Source organism: Oryx dammah, unplaced genomic scaffold (assembly GCF_014754425.2).
Source record: "Oryx dammah isolate SB20612 unplaced genomic scaffold, SCBI_Odam_1.1 HiC_scaffold_2, whole genome shotgun sequence".
In the NCBI taxonomy this organism is placed as follows: domain Eukaryota; kingdom Metazoa; phylum Chordata; class Mammalia; order Artiodactyla; family Bovidae; genus Oryx; species Oryx dammah.
This window is the reverse complement of record NW_024070186.1, coordinates 185,294,000-185,318,094: the sequence shown is the minus strand read 5'-3', so window position 1 is coordinate 185,318,094 and position 24,095 is coordinate 185,294,000. Positions and strand designations below refer to the sequence as shown.

The following is a 24,095-nucleotide window of genomic DNA, read 5'->3' as shown; positions in this document are numbered from 1 at the left end:
CTCAGAGCCTCCAAAGACTTTCTTAAAATGAAACTAAAATAGGGTACAATGCCCACAAATGTAACAACTATTATGTTAGCCTGTAAAATGTGTAAAACACTACTTCCCGATTTAACAATGGAAGACAAACAAGGCAAATAGCAACTGCTCAGTAAAGGCCTCCCTCCATGCTGGCACCCCTTGGCTCACGTGATGAGCTTTCCCATCATCTACACCTGAGTCCGATGATTTACCAACTGTACTTGGGACATCATCCAAGACTTGCCTTGCATATCATTTTGCTTTAAATGCTGTATTAAATTTTGGAAAATAAGTATAAATTTTGCCCTTGTAAGGGCTTCCCCTGTGGCTCAGCAGTAAAGAATCCGCTGGCAACGGAGGAAATGCAGGTTCCATCCTTGTATCAGGGAGCTTCCCTGGAAGAGGAAATGGCAACCCACTCCAGTATTCTTGCCTGGAAAATCCCCAAGGACAGAGAAGTCTGGTGGGCTACAGTTCGTGGAGTCAGAAAGAGTCAGACACAACTGAGCACATTGCCATCATTGCCCTTGTAAATATCAATTTTAGACACTGTACTGTAAATCACCTACACTCTACATGTTTGGCTATTAGAAACAAAAAGGTGGAAACCAACAACTGACAGGGAGATGGTCTGCAGGGTGTGCCTGTATTTAGAAGAGATGTCTCTGCTTATATCCTTCAGTGGATCCGATAATATGAACTGAAGGTCAAAGGGTGGATAAAACCCTCTTAACTTGTGGATAACTAGATCTTTAAAATCATTTCTCATTTTTTGAGCTATAGCATGTCAGTATTATTCACTATTATTCAAGCCACAACCTACCTGGGGCTGACCTTAATACACAGTGAGCTTCATGTAAAAGTTCCTCAAATGGGGGAAAAAAAAAAAACTTGTGCCATGAAGGTTATCCACCCAAAACTGATACTACTCTGTGGATGGACCTGGTAATGTTTAGGCCATCAAGATCTCGAAACTTCTACTGGATAAATTATCCACTGTTACATTCATGACATATAAAACTATAGCAAATATTTTTCACCCATGCCTGCATAATTTTACAACTCTTAATGTTTTTGTTCAATGTAAAGTATCTCATTAGTATATACTTTTCCAGTTTCAGTTAAATGACATAACGAGTGTTTTCAGAATCACAGAATTACTTTAACAGATTTTTTAAAACTCTGTTGATGTGCTAGGCATTATTAACCTGTGGAGGACTGGATCTTTAAGGCTAATTTTTTTAGTAACTTTATGCATTTTTGGCTGTGCTGGGTCTTTGTTGCTGCCAGGGCTTTTCTCCAGTTGTGGCTTGTCGGGCACAGTGCTCAGGCTTCTCTTTGCAGTGGCTTCTCTTGTGGAGCACAGGCTCTAGGGCACAAAGATTTCAGCAGTTTCAGCTCATGGGCTGAACAGATGCAGCTCCTGGACTCTAGAGTACAGCCTCAATAGCTGTGGCACACGGGCTTAGTTGCTCCGAGGCAGGCAGGATCATCCCAGACCAGGGACCGAACCCAGTCTCCCGAATTGGCAGGCAGATTCTTTACCACTGAGCCACCAGGGAAGCCCCCTGACCATTTCTTATTTTTTGAATAATACAGATCCTTCCCAGCTCTGATCCCAGTGTCTCTCCTGACCCTGTGCATACTCCTTCCCCAGCGCTTGTCTCCACATGCTGAAATTCTCTATGTGCCTAAAGGCAGACCTCAGAGGTACTACGGGCTTAGTTTCAGACCACTGCAATAAAGCTAATATCACAAAAAAGTGAGTCTCATGAATCCTTTGGTTTCTCAGTGCATAGAAGAGTCATGTTTACACAATCCTATAGTCTACTAATTGTGCACAGTATCATGGCTTAAAAAAATGTACATATCTTTATCAAAAAAGTACTTCATTGTTAAAAAATGCTATCATGTGAGTTTTCAGGTAGCTGTAATAGTAAAATCAAGGATTACTGATCACAGATCACCATAACAAATACACTAGTAATGAAAAAATATGAAACTTTGCCAGAGTTACCAAAATGTAACAAAGAAACACAAAGTGAGCAAACACTGCTGAAAAAATGCTGCCGGTAGACTGGCTTGACACAGGGTTGCCACAAACCTTCAACTTGTAAAAAACACAATATCTGCAAAGCACAACAAAGTGAAGTGCAGTGAAGCAAGGTGTGCCTGTATTTGTCCCCAGAAGACTGTGATTCCCCTAGGGCTTGGACCACATCCTAGATACAATTATACCTGGGGCCTTGCACAGGACTTGAAACATAGTAAGCTCCAAGTGAGAGCTGGCTGAAATGAATGCAGTAAAAACAAACTCTCCCAAGTGTTACAAATCAATTTGTAACCAAAAATTATTCCAAGAGGCAAAGGATCACTCCTTAGATTAGAATTAATTTTATTAATCATCTATACCATTAACATTACTGAGCCCATGTGCCAAGCAATGTACTAAGCGTTTTACTTGTATTATATCATTTAACCCCTCAACTCAATCTGGAGAGTCAGGAACTGTTTTAATGCTGCTGAACTGGTGAGGAAGCAAAGGCTTTACAGAGGTTGAGTGGCTTCACCGAGGTCACGGAGTTGGTACAGTGCCACACTGGAGTCACATATGTCCACTATGCTTACTTTCCAAGAACTAGGAAGATCCCCCATGAAGTTCTAATCAAACAGTTTGACAAAACACTAACTACAGTCACTGCCTGAAAGCTTCTAAAGGGTGGAAAACACACACACAAAAATAAGAGGAGATGGAGCATGAAAGCAAAGTCAATGCTTTTTAGTAAACATTATATCAAATGATGATCAAATAATATGTTTAAGATGACTAATTACTAGTGTTAAGTCTTGGGAAATTATATTATGTGCTGGTTAGAATATTTAGGAAAAACAAATGTGTGTGATGTTGATGAAATAAGAGCTCAAAGTGAAAATGTTTGTACATGAGACAATTAACATACCCACTTTCTGTAACTCACTATGATCTGACTTCAATCATTTTGTTCTCTGCTAGGGGCTTCTTCGGAGAAGGCGATGGCACCCCATTCCAGTGTTCTTGCCTGGAAAATCCCATGGATAGAGGAGCCTGGTAGGCTGCAGTCCATGGGGTCGCTAAGAGTCGGACACAACTGAGAGACTTCACTTTCACTTTTCACTTTCATGCATTGGAGAAGGAAACGGCAACCCACTCCAGTGTTCTTGCCTGGAGAATCCCAGGGACGGGGGAGCCTGGCGGACTGCCATCTACGGGGTCGTAGAGTCGGACGCGACTTAGCAGCAGCAGGGGCTTCTTAGCTTCTATACCACCTTTTCTGCTTTACTCAAGCTTCAATAATGAGTTACTACTTACTAGAAAGAAGAATATAAAACAATTTTTACAATTCTTTTCCCTAGAAAAAGGTATCTGCTTGGGGCAGCTTCTGATAGTTATCCTTTTTAAAATTAAGAACACGCTGAAAGGGCTTCCCAAGTGGTGCAGGAGTTAAGAATTTGCCTTCCAAGGCAGGAGATGTAAGAGACACGGGTTCAATCCCTGCACTGGGAAAATCCCCTGGAGAAGGAAATAGCAATTCACTCCACTATTCTAGCCTGGAGAATCCCATGGACAGAGAAACCTGGGGGGCTCCAGTCCATAGGGTTGCAACAAGTCAGACATGACTGAGAACACACAACACAACACTCTGAAAAGGTACAAAGAGGAAAACAGCCAAAGAGATCCCTCTACCACTAGACACTCAAGTTAAAAAGGATTCAAAGGTATAGATGTACCATAATTTATTTAATCAGCTCTCTACTGATGGATATTTAGTTTGCTTCCAATCATTTGTGACTATAAATAATGTCACAATGAATAATCTTGTATATATCTCACTTTGTTTACTTTGTGTGGATGGAAGTATGTCTCAGGGTAAATTACTCAGTATGAACTGCTCACTCGAAAGGCATACGTATTTTTTATTTTAATAGAAAGCATAAAAGTGTCCTTCAAAAATGAGGTTGTACCAATTTACATTCTTACCAGAGATATATGAGAGTCCTTGTTTCCTCACTGTTATTTTCATTTGCATTTAAAAGCATTTGTAGTTCATGTTCTGTTATGGGTTTTTGTCTTTGGACTCAATGGACATGAGGCTGAGCAAACTCTAGGAGACAGTGAAGGACAGGGAAGCCTGGCGTGCTGCAGTCCATGGGGACACAACAAGTCAAATACAACTTAGCAACTGAAAAACATCAATCTTTGGCTTATGTTCCCACTGTTTTGTTGGGCTTTTTCTTAATGATTGCGTAGTAGCATTTTCATTAAATTCAGTACTTTTTAAACTTTACTGTCTAGTCAAGGCTATGGTTTTTCCACTGGTCATGTATGGATGTGAGAGTTGGACTGTGAAGAAGGCTGAGTGCTGAAGAATTGATGCTTTTCAACTGTGGTGTTGGAGAAGACTCTTGAGAGTCCCTTGGATTGCAGGGAGATCCAACCAGTCCATTCTGAAGGAGATCAGCCCTGGGATTTCTTTGGAAGGAATGATGCTAAAGCTGAAACTCCAATACTTTGGCCACCTCATACGAAGAGTTGACTCATTGGAAAAGACTCTGATGCTGGGAGGGATTGGGGGCAGGAGGTGAAGGGGACAACAGAGGATGAGATGGCTGGATGGCATCACGGACTTGATGGACATGGGTTTGGGTGAACTCCGGGAGTTGGTGATGGACAGGGAGGCCTGGCGTGCTGCGATTCATGGGGTCGCAGAGAGTCGGACACGACTAAGCGACTGAACTGACCTGAATTGCTCACTTTATTGCTGTTGTTGTTTAGTCACTCAGTCGTGTCCAACTCTTTTGCAACCACATGGACTGCAGCCCTCCAGGCCCCACTGTCCATGGGATTTCCCAGGCAAGAATATGGGAGTGAGTTGCTGTTTCCTTCTCCAAGGGGATCTTCCTGACCCAGGGATTGAACCCAAGTCTCCTGTACTGGCAGGCAGATTCTTTACTGCTAACCACTAGGGAAGACTGTTCACTTTAAGTTTATTTTAAAACTTAACCTAAAAAAAAATTTTTTTTTCAGAACTATCCTTATCCTAAGACGCACCATTATAAAACTAAGAAAAATTCAAGGAAAGAAACAAGATGCTTGATCAGTATTTTATGAGGTCTAAAAGCAAGTATAAGGGATCTTATCCCTCTAACAGTAACAGATCATGAAGCAAAATGATGATTCATGAAGATAGTTCTAAGAAGGAACAGAATTTTTTTCATAAGGTGATCATTAGTTTCTAATGTTTGGGCATTTACATTTTTTATTAGGAGATACTGCAAAAAATATATAGGCATATTTTATGTAATATAAAAACATGTGTTTTATATATACTATATATATGTGTGTGTAAACAGGGATACTACAAAAAATATATATGCACACACATGTATATAAACATATACTGTATGAATGTGTCCATATACACTTGCTTCAAGTATTACAAACATTTGTTCCATTTTAAAATTCAAGATAAAAATGATCTGCAGATAAATACACATGAAGTAAGGCAACAGGGAAGATTATGGACTGCAGATATTTGTATCAAAATTCTTTTCAGAACCCCCTCTTGCAATGAAGTTCTCCTGCTTAGAGTTTCAGAGTTCAAACAAACACAGTTTCTGGTCTTGAGAATAAACATTCAAAGCAGACACCAGATAAACTCAGAATACTTTGAAATGTTCATACCCAAAATAGATATAAATTTAAGTAGCTGAATAATTTGTATTTCAAAGGATGTATATATTTTAAAACTGAGGACATAAAGTCCTCAGCATGACATATAGGTTATAAATTCTCACTAACCCACTTTGGAGGCATATAAATAAGTTTTCATTTATTAAGTATTATTCAGTCTTACAGGTCATTCCAGTAAGCACGTTCCACAGTAATTCATTTAATCCTCAAAACAAGTCTATGTGGTTACGTGCTCCTTTATCCCCATTTTACAGATAACGGAATTGAAATTCAGAGCTCACAGAGCTCTAAGGAGTGGACCCAGTTTTCAAACGCGAGCATTGTGGCCCCAGAGCATGGCAGGCCACGCATGTATTATCTAGGTAGTACTATCGATGTTGAATATCAGGAGGGACTGTAAACAGTGAAGGAGTTCACTACTGCAAGAGCATCCAACTATCCAGATAATAACCTCTCCCACCCTTCACCACCTTAAACACGTGCTGCAGTGCTGGCCCACTCGAGCAAGGAGACCGGGGTTAGAGCCAAGTCTGCATGCAGTAGAAGGCACCCCAGATATTCAACCACTAATGAGAGGAATGGAAAATAAAACCACAAGTATTGGTAAACATCAAGTCATATACATCAGACTGGCAAAACTTAAAAAAGCATATTTATATTTTTATTTCTTAAGCTAGATGGTAGGTATATTGGGATTTACCATCTTATTAACTATATCTTTTCTATCTCCAAAATATTTAATTGGTGAGAGAAGGTATATTACCCAAGCACCCCATGATGTTTTTACATGTTTGTTTCTAGACCTAGGAGGTTGGCACTGCTATTAATCCCATTTCACAGATGAGAAAACTGAGTCCCTTGACCAATATTAGCCAGGAAGTGGTAGAGACAGGATTCCAGCAAGAGCAGTCTCATTTAAGAATCCCAAGCTCTTAGCTGCTACACAAGACAGACGGTTGGTTAACAATGAAATATATACCAAGAGGAAGAGAGATAAATCTAATTTGCTCATTTACCAAACATTTATCTTGTGGCAATTGTGTGCCACGCTGCGATAAGAGCTGGGAAAACAACAATGAGCAAAAATGACATGACATAGACCATGCCTTCCTTGTCTGAGGGACCTTTCAGTTCGCAAGAAGAAAGACAATTTACTAAGCAGTTACAACCTACCATGCAAGCACTATGATGGCCTGTTACAAGATAGCACAAGGCACGGCTGGCATGTAAGTGCTGGATACAGACTGGGGATGGGGAAGAGGGAGGAGACAGGGAAAGAAGCCAAAGACAAACCCTGCAAATTAAATTATGAGATGCTCAGAATGAGATATCACCCAGACAATAAGAACGGCGCTGAAGTGTTATATGTACCACTGTGGGAAAATGTCTGTGCCACACTGTTAATGGGGAAAGAAAGGTCAAAATCCACACATACAGCATCTCCTTGGAATGAACTGGCACCGATATGTCTCAAGATACAATAAGCTTATCAGATCAGTGCATGAGAAATAAATAATTCAATAAATGATACCAGGTGACTAAATAAAAGTAAATATGAAATTGTATCCCAATTGGATTAAAGAGTCAAGATTTTTAAACTCAGGCCATGAAAGAGCAGGAAAATACACATCAATATTTTTATAACCCAGGATGGGTTGGGGAGGACTTTTTAAGCACGTTACTAAGGGCAGAATTCACAGAGAGCAAGAGGACTAGGTCTTGAAGGAAAAAGCTGAAGATGGACATAGAGAACCAATCTCAAAGTTTTAAATTAACCCCAACCTGCCATCTCATACCATATATAAAAATATATTTGAGAGTGACATCACCAAGAGGGTGACACAGACTGTTCCTGACTTCTGTCCCTCTCAGAAGAAGACTAACAACTCTTCAAAACCAAGACACCACGGAGAGAATTCTGGAACAGGGAAGGTGAGGCTGAAGCACGTCCAGCACCACGGCGACCATGACAGACTGCGATGGAAGGTCGGAGAAACAGCAGCGCACTGACCACACTGCCCCTCCTCCAGGCCAGGGCAGCACCACCTCCTGAGTCTCTGGCTGCTCCAATAGGAAAAGAGAATCCAGCACCCTCCCTGCCCCCAGCATCACGGGTGGTCTTGTGGGAGCCTCTACCCTGACCTTGCACCATGGGGACAGGAGGAGACTCTTCAGTTGTGACCACTCTTCCATGGGGAGGAACTGCAACAACCAGCACATAGGCCTTGGGAGACTGAGTTCATACCTGCAGTGTCCAAGCAGTGACCCCAACTGTTATCAAAAGGCAAGTCCACATGCCCATTGCACAGTGGGGCCAAACAATACCAAAATGTCAGAGTTTGGAGGAGAAAAAGGTTTAGGGAGGGCCCTGCAAGGAGAGGCGGGCTTATGCCTTAAAAAGCCCAAACTCCCCCAAAGCTCTCAGCAAAGCCCATTTCTAGCAAAGGTGGGAGAGGGGTGTGGTTAGTTGTTGTAAGTCTAGGTATCAGATCCTTTGTTCTTGAGGTCAGGCTTGGTCATGGTCAGCTAACGATGTTCCTGTATATTCCACCAAAGGAATGTTATTCTCTGTTCTGACAAGAAAGCGCCAGGTCCCAAGGCACAACCTTCACCCTCTGAGGTCCAGCTGTCAACACTGAGGGATCCAGGCACCCAGGACCAAACAGGTTCCTCAGGTCGCCCAAACAGCGGGGGCCAAGTCACACACACTGCATCCTATGCAGATGGCCGCTGCCACGAGGTCACAGAGACGGGGATAGGGGACAGAGTCACCACCACCTCAAGGCCTGGGTCTGGCCGGTTGGGTGGCCTTGGCAAGGGCTCTGGAGCCCTGCAGGACACAGCTCCCAGCCTGTTTCCTGGGCCCCCAGCTCACCCACTGACCCAAAGCCGGGTGAGCTGGAGGACCCCAGGGAGAAGGCTGGGATTCGCCTCTTATCTCACTCTCTGCCTGAGGACCACCACTCCTCTGACCTCTGGCTGAATAGCCCACGAACAGTGGCTCCTTGATAGTTGGTTGCTTGGGGACAGGGCCCATTGTGGCACCAACCAATGGCTAAGAAGGACCACTAATGGTTCCGTGGTAACCACTGCCTAGTAACGGGATGCACGGTGATGGCGCATAGCAACAGTTGTATGCTAAGGGCTGCACAGGGCTGCGCTCGACTACAAAACTACTTACTCCTTCCTCTGGGCTGTACTTTGGTCTAGAGAGGCCTCCCCAGATCAGGTAATCCCCCTCAAGAGGAACCAGTTCCCGGCCTACCTAGTCCTTCCTTTGGGCTCTGGCCAATGGGAACATCAGTTGAGAAGGGAGGAGAAAGGGCCTCTTCTCTCCTTGCAAGGCTGTGGCTGTGGCCCGGGACAAAATATCACAGAACATCACTACCTTCTCCAGATGACCTGCTCTACAGTACTCTCCCCTCCTCCCAGGCTGCAGTAGCCTCTCCTCCCCCTTGTCCCTTTGACTCCTGGGATAGTAATGCTCTGGTGCTGCTGGCCCCAGGATTCTTGGCACTCTCCCCTTAGTCCCCCTATTCCTCCCACACACTTGCATAATTAACCCCTTAGTAAATAAACCCTCCACAAATTATCCTAAAGAAATTAATTTGAGATGATTCATAGTTCCAAATGTGAAAGAAAAACTAATAAAGCTCTTACTAAAAAAAATTAGCAAATATCTTCATGACCTTGGGGTAGGCAAAGATTTCATAAACAGGACATGAAAACCACTAACCATGAAACTTCAACAAATTGATAAATTGGGCTTTGTTAAAATGAAGAACTTCTGCTTATCAAAAGATATCATTAAGAGGAAAAAGGCAAAGACAGACTAGAAGATACCTTGAGTACATATAAATGACAAAGCACTTGTATCCGAAATATATTTTAGAACATTTACAAGTCAATAAAAAATGAACGGTAATCCAAATAAATAAGGAACAAAAGAACTGAACACATAATTCACATAAAAAGGATGGCCAAACAGCCAGTTAACATCTGTAAAACCATGAAAGGTACGCACTGAGGAAATGCAAACTAAATCTACAGTGAAATATCACTCAACAACAACGATGGCTACATTTTAAAAAGTGGGGAGGAGGTCAGAGAGCGCAGAATGACTGACCCTCTCATACACTGCTGGGGGAAGTATAAATTGGCATAGTTAATTTGGAAAACTGGCAACACCTACTAAAGTGGGACATACACTTATCCTGTAATCTGACAAATCTGGCCTACATATTTACCCAACAGAAATGCATGTATATTTAGATATACATAAGAATGTCCCCCAAAATTATTCATAATAGTCAAAACCATAAATCAAATGTCCACCAAAGGTAGAAACACTAAAAAATTTGTTGTATAGTCATATTCTGTAGGGCAGTAAAAATGAATAAACTGTTATCTATAATATCATAGAGATATCTCAAACATGATACCGAGGAGAGAAAAAGACACAGCATAAAACATAATAAATGGTTCTATTTGTACAAAGTTCAAAAAATAGTCAAATCAGAAACAAAAGTTCAAGAACAGGCAAAATTAATCTATGGTGATAGAAGATGACAGAGTTTTCAAGATATGTTAAATTAAAAAGTACAGTTGCAAAAATATGTAACAATCCCATTTTATAAGTAAGACATACACATACACATGAATTAAAATTCTGAAAGAAAAGCAGCATCATAGTAATAATACTTTTGTCTTTGAATTCTGGTGGCATACATGTCATCTTATTTTCTTCATTATGGGGATATTTATTTTCTAACTTATTTTTAGTAGATATGCTTAACTAATTTTAACCTGATAAAAGGAAATGCCTTTAATTTCTTCATTAAACAATATTATTGCTCTGGGTTCAAAAAGTTACTATTCATCACATTAATATCTATTGTTTACTCTTTCGACTTCCATCCTTCCACTCAACCCACTACACAGTGGCTTCTATGCAAAACACTATATTCCATTTTGATTCAGTCATTAAGAGGTCAACTGGTAAACCAAGTTTCTTTTTCACTACCCCTTAACAGTCCCTCAGTAACTTCATGAAAACTCAGTTTCTTTGAATTGTATGTATTGTAAAAATACTGTTACCAAACTCACTACGTACCACACCAGACTCACTTTCTACATACACTCCTCATCTTGAAAGCTTCAAAATTTGTCTTCCCTAAGGCTCCTTCTTTGGTCTTCTTTAGACATTTCTTAGATAATTCCATCCACTTTCTTGCCTTCACCTGCAATCTACGGCTAGAGATGACTTCTAAATCTACATATTCACACTCCAACATTCCTCTGAGTCTCTGAGTCCTGTAAACAACTATCTACTTAGCTATAAGACATCACCTGATCCCTCAACATGAACCTAAGACGCAGCATGCTCATCTTTTCGTAATACGCTTATGCAGAAGTCAGGTCTGGAGAAAATCTATTCTCTACTCAGTAGGGAATTTCCTAGGACTGGAGAGAGTCAACCAGTTTGCAGATTTCCCCACGGGCTCAGTGGTAAAGGGATTTCCTTGCGGCTCACTTGATAAAGAATCCACCTGCAATGCGGGAGACCTGGCTTCAGTCCCTGGGTTGGGAAGACCCCCTGCAGAAGGGAAAGGCTACCCACTCCAGTATTCTGGCCTGGAGAATGCCATGGACTCTATAGTCCATGGGGTTGCAAAGAGTCGGACACGACTGAGCGACCTTCACTTTCACTGGTAAAGAATCTGCCTGCAATTCAGGAGACACGGTAGGAGCCTCGATTTCAATGCCTGGGTTGGGAAGATCCCCTGGAGGAAGAAATGGCAACCCACTCCAGTATTTTTGCCTGGAAAATCTCATGGACAGAGGAGCCTGGAAGCTACAGTCCATGGAGTCACAAAAGAGCCACATAACTTAGCCACTAGACAACAACAAAAACAACTGGAGAGATCAAGGTCAGCAGTCTTGGTCTGATTTCTAGAGTGGCTAAAACCAGAATACCCTCTTAGCCAAGCAAAGGAGGGTGAAATGGCACAAAATCCAGGCTGGATGGGATCAACAATACAGAGAGGATACACGCAAGTTAGATAAACGTAAAGGGCAAAATAAAGTCTAAAAAAAGATAATAATAAGAAACAGATATCCAGACTACAGCCATATGGACCAAAGCTCAAGAGAAGACTTTGGCATAATGATGGGAGGAAGAAATAAACCAAATAGGTCAATAAGCAGGGCAACCGGTCAGAATGATAGAGAGGAGATTGCTGCTGCTGCTGCTGCTAAGTTGCTTTAGTCGTGTCCGACTCTGTGCGACCCCACAGACGGCAGCCCACCAGGCTCCCCCATCCCTGGGATTCCCCAGGCAAGAACACTGGAGTGGGTTGCCATTTCCTTCTCCAATGCATGAAAGTGAAAAGTGAAAGTGAAGTCGCTCAGTTCTGTCCGACTCCTAGCAACCCCATGGACTGCAGCCTACCAGGCTCCTCCATCCGTGGGATTTTCCAGGCAAAAGTACTGGAGTGGGCTGACATTGCCTTCTCCGAGAGAGGAGATTAGTTCATTCTAAAAAGGAAGGAAGGAAGAAGAATACTATTTAACTGGTGGCTCAGATGGTAAAGAATCTGCCTGCAACGCAGGAGACCCAGGTTCGATCCCTGGGTGGGGAATATCCCCTGGAGGAGGAAATGGCAACCCACTCCAGTATTCTTGCCTGGAGAATCCCATGGACAGAGAAGACTGCAGGTTACAGTCCAGGGGGCCATAAACAGTTGGACACAACTGAGCGACTCACACACACAAGATTTGCTACACTGTAAGACACACAATTATCTTATGTACCATTATTTTATGTCTCTCCTCTATGAAAGTAACAATGCTACCAACTGAATATGACATGCCATTTCTAGCTGCATCTGACTTTAGAAATGTTAGAAAGTAATGAAATGTTCCTGTTGCAACTGGAGAACAGCAGAGACACAAGGATCCCTCCCAGGTGTGCTCAGGACAGGAACCTGATCTACACTCAGGCCCCGACGAAGAAGCAGCAGCAGGCTGGAACGCACTCTGGTGAGACCCTGATACTGGCCAACAAGCAGGAAGCTAAGTGAGGAGGGGAAAACCCAGGCTTCCCTCCCCTGGGTTTTTTACCATTTTACTTTACCATTCACACACAACACATCACTTTTGACACTTCTGGTCACATGTGTGAGGGATTTTCCGCCACCAAATTATTCTCTGCAACATGAGCTGGGTGTCCCACCAATTAACTCACTTTTAACATTACACCTACTTCAGAGGCCAGTCCCAAGTCTAGGCTGTCACCTGCGCTCCTGGCTGATGGGCTCTAAATCAGAGGTTCCCAGGGCCCCCTCCTCTGGTTTGATTAATCTGCTAGAGCAGCTCGGAGAACTCAGGGAAACACTGACCTACATTCACCAGTTTATTAAATGGTACAGATGAACAGATGCATAACATATGGTCTTGGGAGGGTCCTAAGCACAGGCACTTCTGTCCCCATGGAGATGGGGGCACATCACCCTCCTGATATGTGGTTGTGTTCACCAACCTGGAAGCTTCCCAAACCCCGAGTGGGATTTTTATAGAGGCTTCTTCTTGCAGGCACGATCAATCATTAACTTCACTTCTAGCCCTTCTGTGTGTGTGTGTGTGTGTGTGTGCATGTGTGCATGTGTGTGTGTGTGTGTGTGTGTGGTGGGGAGTGCTGATAATTCCAAGCTTCTAATTATGGTTTAGTCACCCTGCTGACCAGCCCTCAAGCAGGATCCATCCAGGAGCCCACCCAAATTTGCCTTATGAGAAGAAAAGATGCTTCTAGTGCTCTTATCACTTAGAAAACTACAAGGGCTTTAGGAGCTCTGTGCCAGGAACTAGGGACAGAGACCCATATATATTTTTTTTCTACTATTTCACATTGTTACTAGTGAAAAACTATACTGGCTTTAACCTGAAGGTCAAAGAGAATTTTTATTAGCACGGAAAAATGCTCATGACCCAGTGTTAACAACAAAGAGCATCATACAAAATTGAATCATATATGCAAAAAAGAAGACCCTCCCCCAAAGGATGAATAGAACTACTTCACAATGTCAGTGGTAGTTGTCTCAAAGTCCTGGAATTATGGGCAACTTCTTCTTTTCTCTTTACTTCCCCCACCTTTCTATAATCAACATGTAATATTTTATAATCAGATAAGGACAAATATTAAATGTTTGTTTTTTTAAATCTGCCAGTTGTAGGCCACATGAATACTTCAGTTTATTTAAATATTAGATACACAATCATCTCATTAATGTACAGTTTCCCTGGTAGCTCAGACATAAAAAATCTGCCAGCAATGCAGGAGACCTAGATTTGATCCCTGGGTTGGGAAGATCCCCTGGAGGAGGGCATGGCAACCCACTCCAGTATTCTTGCCTGGACAATCCACATGGATAGAGGAGCCTGGCTCAGGCCATGGGGTCGCAAAGAGTCGGACATGACTGAGTGACTAGCAAGCACGCACACAAGCCCTTCTTAACAATAAGACATTACTCTAAAAACATCAGCTCAATGCATATTCATATCCATAGAACTAATGTTCATTTTGAACATCCAAGAATGTAATGAGGGGAATTATTTCTGTCTTTCAAACATGAGGTTTCAAGAATATCAATATTATTGCTCAAACATGGGGAAAGATTAATTACTTTCATTTCCTACTGGATCTTCAGCTTGGCATAATAATGGACCAGCAGAAAGAAAACTGGTCACACTGCTGATGAAAAGTCTACTGCCAAAGGTAGGCAGTGTCGTCTTGCACAAAATGAATTTCTCTTTAAAAAAAAAAAAGACTTTAACAAGTAGCTGCTGTGTTCAGAAACTGAAGCTAACACATTTTATGCTGTTATCTTGACAAAATTGCTTTTTAGCCCTACATACTCAAATACCAATATATTTCTCCCCTCATATTTGAAAAGAACATTTTGACAAAGGATAAAAATCTTAAAATGTAAACACTATACTTGCCAAGAGTAATAAAACAAAATATGCTACCTTCTACTTTGGGAGGTACAAGCTCACACATAGGCTGAAAAACTTGGGAAAAATCAGATTTCTGTTTATAAAGTTTAAGAAATTCTTCAAATGCTTTTCCTTGCTCAGGTATATTAAATGCTCAAACAAATAACAGGAGATAATATTATGGGTGTTCTAATTGAAGTATCACTTTTATTATAAAGTTTTCATTTAAAAACTCAAATGATATGAGATTATAGTAATCATATATTTGGCCCTAGTAAAAAAGTATAGCCACAACATAAATGTCTTATGTTCTAGTATTAAACAGCAGTAAAGTCGACCTTTCTTGATAATTATCTAATGTACCAATCATATCAGATATTCAAAAGGAAATAACATAGCTTGAGTTAAAACTTTTTATTTTGACAGCAGCTTCCTGCCACAGATCTTTCCTAAATGACAGTATAAACAATGGAAGAATGAGAAACATAAACTAATCGCTGCAAAATGCTTAGAAAGCAATTATCCTAAACTGCAGCCAGCTAGTTTAAACAGCCCAAGAAAACTTTTCCAACTAGAGTTACATGAACACAAATATGATGTTATAGGTAAGAAGCTCATGGGTTAGAAAATATTGTAGAACTTTAAGTTACCACATGGCTAACAATGAGCCAATCCAGACTACTTACAATTGAATTGGACATTTAAAGGCTGACTCGATGGATGTGAGTCTGAGTGAACTCCGGGAGTTGGAGATGGACAGGGAGGCCTGGCGTGCTGCGATTCATGGGGTCTCAAAGAGTCGGACACGACCGAGCAACTGAACTGAACTGAACTTCAAGATAAGAATTCATTTTGTGTTGCTTTGAAGCAGGAGTTGCCTTCTGTATTTTTGCTAAATTTCCATACTGGGTCAAAGACATCTTCACATTCTTCCAGAAAATGTGGATCATATATACCATGGAATACCACTCAGTCATTAAAAAGTCACAAAACAGTGCTGTTTGCAGCAACGTAGATACAACTGTCTTACTAAGTAAAGTAAGTCAGAAACAGACAAATACCTTATGATATCACTGACATGTGGAATCTAAAATAGGACACAAACGAACCTTTCTACAAAACAAAAACAAGACTCATGGAGAACAGACATGTAGTTGCCAAGGAGGTGAGGGAGAGAGGGATGGATTGGGATTTGGGGTTAGTAGATACAAACTCTGACATTTAGAGTGGAGAAACAACAGGGCCTATTATATAGCACAGGGAACTCTACCCAATCTCCCAGGATAAATCATAATGGAAAAGCATATAAAATATATAGATATATAACTGAGTCACTTCACTGCACTGCAGAAATGAGCACAACATTGTAAATCAGGATCAACAAATAATTAAAATAATTAAAGAATGCATTTGTGGAAGCTTTTGGCCAAAAGGAAAAAAGGAGACTATTGAGCCAGTCTGCTGATGCCTACTTGTCATCTTCCACACTCTGACTCAGATAGGCCTGGATAACAATCTCATATGTGTTTGAGATTTTTTTCATTTTTATTGGAGTACAGTTGACTTACAATGCTGTGTTAGTTTCAGGTATACAGCAAAGTAGTTCAGGTAGTTATACATATAAATATTCCACTCTTTTTCAGATTCTTTTTGCCTTCAGGGCATTACAGAATACTGGGTAGTTCCTTACACTATTCCGCTAAGTCGCTTCAGTCATGTCTGACTCTGTGCAACCCCATAGACGGCAGCCCACCAGGCTCCCCTGTCCCTGGGATTCTCCAGGCAAGAACACTGGAGTGGGTTGCCATTTCCTTCTCCAATGCATGACAGTGAAAAGTGAAAGTGAAGTCGCTCAGTCGTGTCTGACCCTCAGCAACCCCATGGACTGCGGCCCACCAGGCTCCTCCGTCCATGGGATTTTCCAGGCAAGAGTACTGGAGTGGGGTGCCATTGCCTTCTCTGTTACACTATACAGTAGGCCCTTGTTAGTTATCTATTTTATACAGAGTTGTGTGTATCATATGTGTTTGATATTGCCAACCCCACTGTTTGCTTCCATTTAAACCTATTCTGATTTTTATGTGCTGTATCTCCTGTCTTAGCAACAAGCGAAGAGGATACACCTGAAGGTAAAGTCCACAGCCAAAGAGAACTTAGCAACCAAGCCAGATGTTAACTTGCTAGTTTTATAAATAATCCAAGATGGATCAGAAACTAATGCCTATTTTTCATGTCTTATATAACGTCAATCACCAAAAAAGGCACTGATTTAATTTCTCAAGCATAAAATTGGGCAGGAGGGATAGTAGAGAGTATGGAATGTGATCAGCTGAAAAATAAAGAAAATGTATACAGTACCTCTTACCACTACAGAGCTCTGGTGAGTCTCATTCACTCTTTTAACAAACATTTGTCAAATACCCTGGTGGCTCAGATGGTAAAGAATCCGCCTACAATGCAGGCGACCTGGGTTCAATCCCTGGGTTGGGAAGATCCCCTGGAGAAGGGCATGGCAACCCACTCCACTATTGCCTGGGGAATCCCCATGAACAAAGGCGCCTGGTAGGCTATAGTCCATGGGATCACAAAGAATTGGACACAACTGAATGACTAAGCATAGCACACAAATACCATAAAGTGTGCTATGTAAGATAAAATTCAGATATGAATAAGGAATCCAGTTCGGGAGAGGGTAGCTAGGATAAAACAGAGGAAATGAAGTGTGTTTACAGATATGAAACTTAGGAAGGGAGACGGGCAGCTATCTGCAACTGGAGAAGGCTTCACAGCAGAGGTAGTAAGGAAGCTGAGACCTGAAGGTTGCATAGAATTTCTGCAAGTCAAAGAAATGGAAAGAAAGGACAGTCTGGGCTCTTGAGAAAAGTGCTGGGCACACCTGCAGAAATGGCAAGATGAGTAGAGACGTGTAGCATTCCTAGGGAATATGGTGAATGACGAGCCTGGAAATGTCCACTGCAGCCAGACAGCCATGGGGCAGGAAGGGCAGGTTTTCTGGGACACTGACTCCCATCTTCGGCTACACGTCAAAAGTCGCCCGAGATGCTTAAAATGCAGATTCTCGAATCCCACTAGGAATAAGAAACTCAATTTTTAGGCTCCTACAGTGGTCATCAATATCAGACCTGGGGAGAGCATGTGGAACCGCAGGGCAGAAGCAAAGAGAACAACAAAGAGGAAAACGGCCACAAGAGAACCAGAGGCAGAGCGAGGGAGTTCCCTGGTGGTCCAGTGGTCAAGAATCCACATTCCAATGAAGAGGACACAGGTCTGATCCCAGGTAGGGGAACTAAGATCCCACATGCCCTGGGGCAACTGAGCCCGCACACAGCAATTAAGAGAGTCCATGTACACACGAAGACTCAGTACAGCCAAAAATTTTAATTAATTTTTTTTTAAAGGTAGAACTAACAGAAAATATCAAATACTGACAGTGGGCCAATGGAGAAGGACCAGTACTTTAGGTCTAAAAGAATAAGGAGACTTAAGAAGGGGCAAAGGTTTGCAGGAAAAGACATCAAATTTGGATGCTTTGGGGTTGAGTTCCTTACTGGGTAGGTAATTTTGTTCTAGAAATTCAGGAAAACTAATTTCATAATTAAACATATTCTAGGGTTGCTATGTACTGCGGCTTAACTGTGTTTAATTAGCTTTGGGGGTATGCATCCCTCTCTCTAAATACATGAAAGACATATAATACATAAGGCACAGTGCTAGAAACTTAAGAGGAAGTCAATAAATAAATATTTACTGAATAATAAAAGTGGAAGTCTAAAAAAAGTTGTAGATTTTAGTCTTTTTTAGAAAGAAAAGAAAAACCTCTCCATTTTTTTTTTAAAGATGTCATAACTATTACCTTTGCAGCCAAGGCTTTTAAACTATCGAGGAATCTTTGCCAGAAATCCTTGAAGAGCGGGCGGTCAATTTTCTTCAGGCTGTCTTTGGTGCTAGCATCCACACTGACGTAGAGCTGGGTAACTGGTTTGAGGTCCCTTGGTAATTCAAAATTTAAAAAAAAACACAACAGAAGAAAATTACGCATAAGTCAGGCTCTCCACAACGCTAAACTTACAATTTGTAATAAATGCAGTGCTTAAACATGTCACTGGGTATAGAGGCTTTTACTTCTCCCAGAAATTGAAGGTATGATTTGTTTCACTGGTAGCTCAGCTGGTGGGCGTCCCTCATAGTTCAGCTGATAAAGAATCTGCCCGCAATGCAGGAGACCCTGGTTCGATTCCTGGGTTGGGAAAATCCTCTGGAGAAGGGACAGGCTACCCACACCAGTATTCTTGGGCTTCCCTTGTGGCCTAGCTGGTAAAGAATCCACGTGTATTGAGGGAGACCTGGGTTCAATCCCTGGGTTGGGAAGATTCCTGGGAGTAGGGAAAGGCTACCCACTCCAGTATTCTGGCCTGGAGAATTCCATGGACTGTATGGTCCATGGGGTTGCAAAGAGTTGGACATGACTGAGCGACTTCCACTTTCAATGCAGGAGATGCAAGAGATGCAAGTTCAATCCCTGGGTCGGGAAGACCCCTTGGAGAAGGAAATGGCAACCCACTCCGGTCTTCTTGCCTGGGAAATGCCAAGGACAGAGAGGACTGGTGAGCTAAGTCCATGGGGTGATAAACCATCAGACAGGGCGGAGCATGCACGACATTGTAACACAATGAAATATCAGTTGCTTGTTTTTTTAATGACTGGACACCATCCCTAATGAACTGAAAACATTTGATTACTTAAAACTGGTCTCTCTTCAAACAGGTGTTTCAGTGGAAAATAAAACAAGATCAAGCTTTAGGTCTGGCACTTTCAGCTCAATTACAAGGGGCTCTCAGACCGAAGCTCCAAAAACTCTGCCACTAAGGCTTCTCCAGGGGTCTGTGCTGATGGGCCACCTCCCATCATCCATTTGCTGATGGGGTTTTCTAAGGAACAAGAACAAGTCTTCTCTGAAGTCACAGAGCCACACCAAGGCCTCATCTAGGCCTCTGAGAACAGGAGTGGGTTGACAGTCAAGCCTCGTGCAGACAAACAATGACCTACTCCGAGGGCCATCAGCAAAGCAGAGCTAGCAGAAGAGCAGCCACATATTCACAAAAGCGCACAACCCAGAAGAAAAATACACGCTGAAGATTTTTATTTGTTTTTGCCTTCTTAATCTGCATCCATCAGTACCACTCATTCCCCACTTTTCTCAAACTCACTGGTTCATTTCACAAAGTAATCATCTACCACATTTCTTGCCAGTTATGTTTAAAGCTCAGATTGTACTTTTTCCAAAGCCTCTCTGTTCTCCCTGCCAATGGGTCTCATAATTCACTCTCTTCAGTGAATTCCAAGAAAGAAAGAAATTACCCCTTAATAATCCCAACTAAATTCTCCCATTATTAATTTCCTATAACCATTCCATAATTTATATTTACCTTGAGAATGTTATCTATGTGTTTTTTTGGTTTCAAAGTCTATGCCCTTTAAAAAACTGACACATAATTCACATGCCATAAAATTCACCATCAACGGGGTTTATGTGCTTTTTTATACCTATCAGGGTTGGCCTTACAACTTTCCTTGACGGACAGGAACTCTATTTTTCTTTTTACCCAGTCATATCAGTAGACACTGAAAGCTACTTTTCAGTGGATACTGTTGACTTCAACTGACAGAACTTTTAAAGGAATGTAGGCCAAACAAATGCTTGTAATGACATGTGACATGTAAGCTTTGATCAAAGCTAGGAAAGAATGATTAAAACACAGCAGACTCTCATTGCTTTAATCCCTCTCAAGTGCTGATATGATATCTAAAAGGAATCCTTAAAAGTTCAATAATGTGTCACTACTGAGCAAAGGACATCAATTACTGGAAATGCAAAACGACTGCAAACTATAATGGCAGCAACCTGTCTCACCACCCCTTTAGCTGGGGGCCTCTTTAATAAGATAAGCTACTCTAACTGGACTTTGTGTTTTACAAAACTAAAAAAGATCATCTTAATGGATACTGCAGGCTATCATCATCTAATAACTCACAGAACTTTGTGTCATAAAGCTGCCTGATGCAAAATGGGAACCGGCCTGACCTTTTCACTACACCTCCATACCTGCTTTTAAATTATGAACAGTAAATTCCAAAGGGCTTAGTTGTTTTACAAGCCTCCATCATTTCAAAAAAAAAAAAAGGCTTGGACATTGACACCAGCAATAAGGAATTTTGTCAATACTAGATGTCTGAAGTGCTATAATCAAGGAATTTTATAGATTTTTTCCCAAGGAGCAGAGGAAGAATGGAGAAGAGGAAAAGTCCTAAGGAGCTGTAGAGTGCATTCCTAAGTGGCTCAAAAGCAGTAAAAGGACCTTGGAGCAATGTTCTGAGTCTCTGCTATTGGCCTCTCTTCCCTGAAAAAACAGGCAAAGAGGCTCCAAGCTCAGTCATTTGTCTGCCTCGATTCTATACAGAGATAGGATGGTTTTAGTCACATCCTTAAAACTATCATAATAATTCCTGAGTCTCAGAATCTCTCAATGCTGTTGAGAATAATTAAAAACTATACAATGAAAAGGATATAAAGCCTGAGCCCCAATCCCCAGTGAAAACATCCTGTGAATCTTGATATGATTATTGTGATGACCTTTATCCTGCTAATTTTAAACCTGAGTTATGAATGATCACATATAGAAATAACATGTATAGAAGTAACATAAAAATCCTCTCTTTCTTCCTTTCTTTAGAGATCAGGCCTCATTCTACCCAGAATAATCTCAATAATCATATCAAGGTCCTACCTAAAATGAACCTACTCATCTCTACAGAAAGGAAAAAAGGGAGAAAAATTCATGTATGTAAGAAACCAAGGAGATCAAACCAGTCAATCCTAAAGGAAATCAACCCTGAATATTCACTGGAAAGACTGATGCTGAAGCTCAAATAACTTTGGCCATCTAATGTGAAGAGCCGACTCATTGGAACCTTTCCTGATGCTAGGAAAGGTTGGCGGCAGGAGAAGAGGGTGACAGAGGATGAGATGATTGGATAGCATCACCATCTCAATGGATGTAAGTTTAAGCAAACTTTGGGAAATAGTGAAGGACAGGGAAGACTGGTGTGCTGCAGTTCACGGGGTTGCAGGGAGCTGAAAATGACTTAGCAACTGAACAAGAAATCAAGGGAATTCAGTAGTAACTTTGATGCTCCTATTAATAAAAAAATAACCAGAGTGACCATAAGCAAGTGAGAAGTACACTAAGTTATATACATATTGGAATATTCTAGTTATCTTTAAGTACTGATTCATAGTTTAATTGCCTTGTGTTCAGATACTGTGCTCTAAATGATTTCAATACTTTCTTGAAACCTGCTGTAATGCCAGCACATGGCCATTTGTTAACTGCTCTGAGAGCAAGTTCTGTGCTCTTAAAAAGAATTTACATTCCAAAGTTTCAAGCTTCAATACTCTATTTCTGCCATATAAACTAAACTTGTTAATTTAGTTGTTCAAATCTTCACTACTTTTACTGATTTTGATTTACTTGTTTTATCCATTTGAGAGAAGCGTGTTAAAAAACTTGCTATTTCTCCTTAGAGTTCTGTCAATTTTGAGATTATATTACTGAGTGTTTACAAATTCTGACATATATACAAACATATTGCTTTATGTTCCTAGTGGGTTTAATATTTTATTATTAGGAAATGCCCCATTTCATCTCAAGTAATGGTTCTTGCCTTAAAGTTCACCTGACTGATATTACATAGCCTACCTTTCCAACAGTGTTTTTCATGGATTATATTATGCACTAACAATGTCACTACAAGGTGGTCGTTATTACTATGATCATTTTACAGATGAGTAACTAGACACTGAGAAGTTATCTTCCCCATGTCAGAAAAACAATAAGAAAGCAAGTCAAGATTCAAATTCAGATCTCTTCTAGACAGAGCCCAACCAAGCTCCTCATCATTTTGCTGTACTGCCTCTCTCTCTTTTTAGCTCATCCAGAAAAGCATAGTTCTGAAAAGTATTCCATCAATTCATGGACAAAAAAGAAGACTATATTTTAAACTTAATACAAACAAAACAGTGGCAGATTTTATTTTCTTGGGCTCCAAAATCACTGCTGACGGTGACTAAGCCACAAAATTAAAAGATGCTCCTTGGAAGAAAAGCTATGAGGAACCTAGACAGCGTATTAAAAGGCAGAAACATCACTTTGCCAACAAGGGTCCATATAGTCAAAGCTATGGCTTTTCCAGTAGTCATGTACGGATGCGAGAGTTGGACCATAAAGGAAGTTGAGCGCCGAAAAATTGATGCTTTTGAACTGTGGTGCTGGAGAAGACTCTTGAGAGTCTCCTGGACTGCAAGGAGATCACACCAGTTACTCCTAAAGGAAATCAACTCTGAATATTCATTGGAAGGACTGGTGCTGCAGCTGAAGCTCCAATACTTTGGCCACCTGATGGGAAGAGCCGACTCACCGGAGAAGACTCTGATGCTGGGAAAGACTGGGGGCAGGAGGAGAGGGGGGAAGACAGAGGATGAGATGGCCGAATGGCATCACTGGCTCACTGGCCATGAGTTTGAGCAAACTCTGGAAGATCATGAAAGACAGGGAAGGCTGGCGTGCTCAGTCCATGGGGTCGCAAAGAGTCGGACGTGACTTAGTGACTGAACGACAAAAACACCAAACAAAACAGGCTAGGAGAAAATAAAAAGCTTCTGTGGAAAGGAGCACGTAGTATTTATAACCAATCTTCATTTCATTGTAGCTGTTATCTATAGCCATTTTGAGCTGATAAACACAAGAAAACTTTATTGTATTAAAATTCATGCATTTCTTCAAACATTTACTAAGTAATATGTGAAGAGATGTCCAATTTAGAGAGTTTCTCTAACACATATAGTGACTATCTTATTAATAGCAAAAACACGAAGCAAACAAATAACAGAAGCACAAGTGGAAGAACTGAAAGAAAGAGAATGAAGTTCACACATAGTTTCGATGAAGATGCTCAAAAGTAAACACACACAGGCGCAAATTCCGCAGTGGTGGAGGAGGTGTGGGAAGTTAAATGTTAATTGTGTCATAGTTAAAAATGGAACCAAGCTCTGTCTTCTTACAATAAGCCTGCTGGCAGGGAGTAAGCTTTGAATTAACTGTACGTATCAAAAAAGACAAAGTATAAGATTTTAAATGTAAACTTAAAAACAATGGACAAGAAAATCGTGTAGAGGTGAGCTGAAGATGAAGCCAAGAGCGAGTCAGTCTACAAAGGGCTGTACACTTGACTCTCCACCCTCTAATACACTCATAAAGAGGGAGACAGTTTT

General features: G+C 41.3%; 1 protein-coding gene across 1 annotated transcript in view; it reads right to left on the bottom strand.

Annotated features, from left to right (window-relative positions):
* The window catches only part of LOC120878061 (S-adenosyl-L-methionine-dependent tRNA 4-demethylwyosine synthase TYW1), a 142,020-nt gene that overhangs the window by 53,703 nt on the left and 64,222 nt on the right, over positions 1-24,095 (bottom strand). Inside the window, exon 13 of the mRNA XM_040260637.1 lies at positions 18,621-18,756. Within this exon, the coding sequence (XP_040116571.1) occupies positions 18,621-18,756 (136 nt within the window). The remainder of the gene's footprint in view (positions 1-18,620; positions 18,757-24,095) is intronic.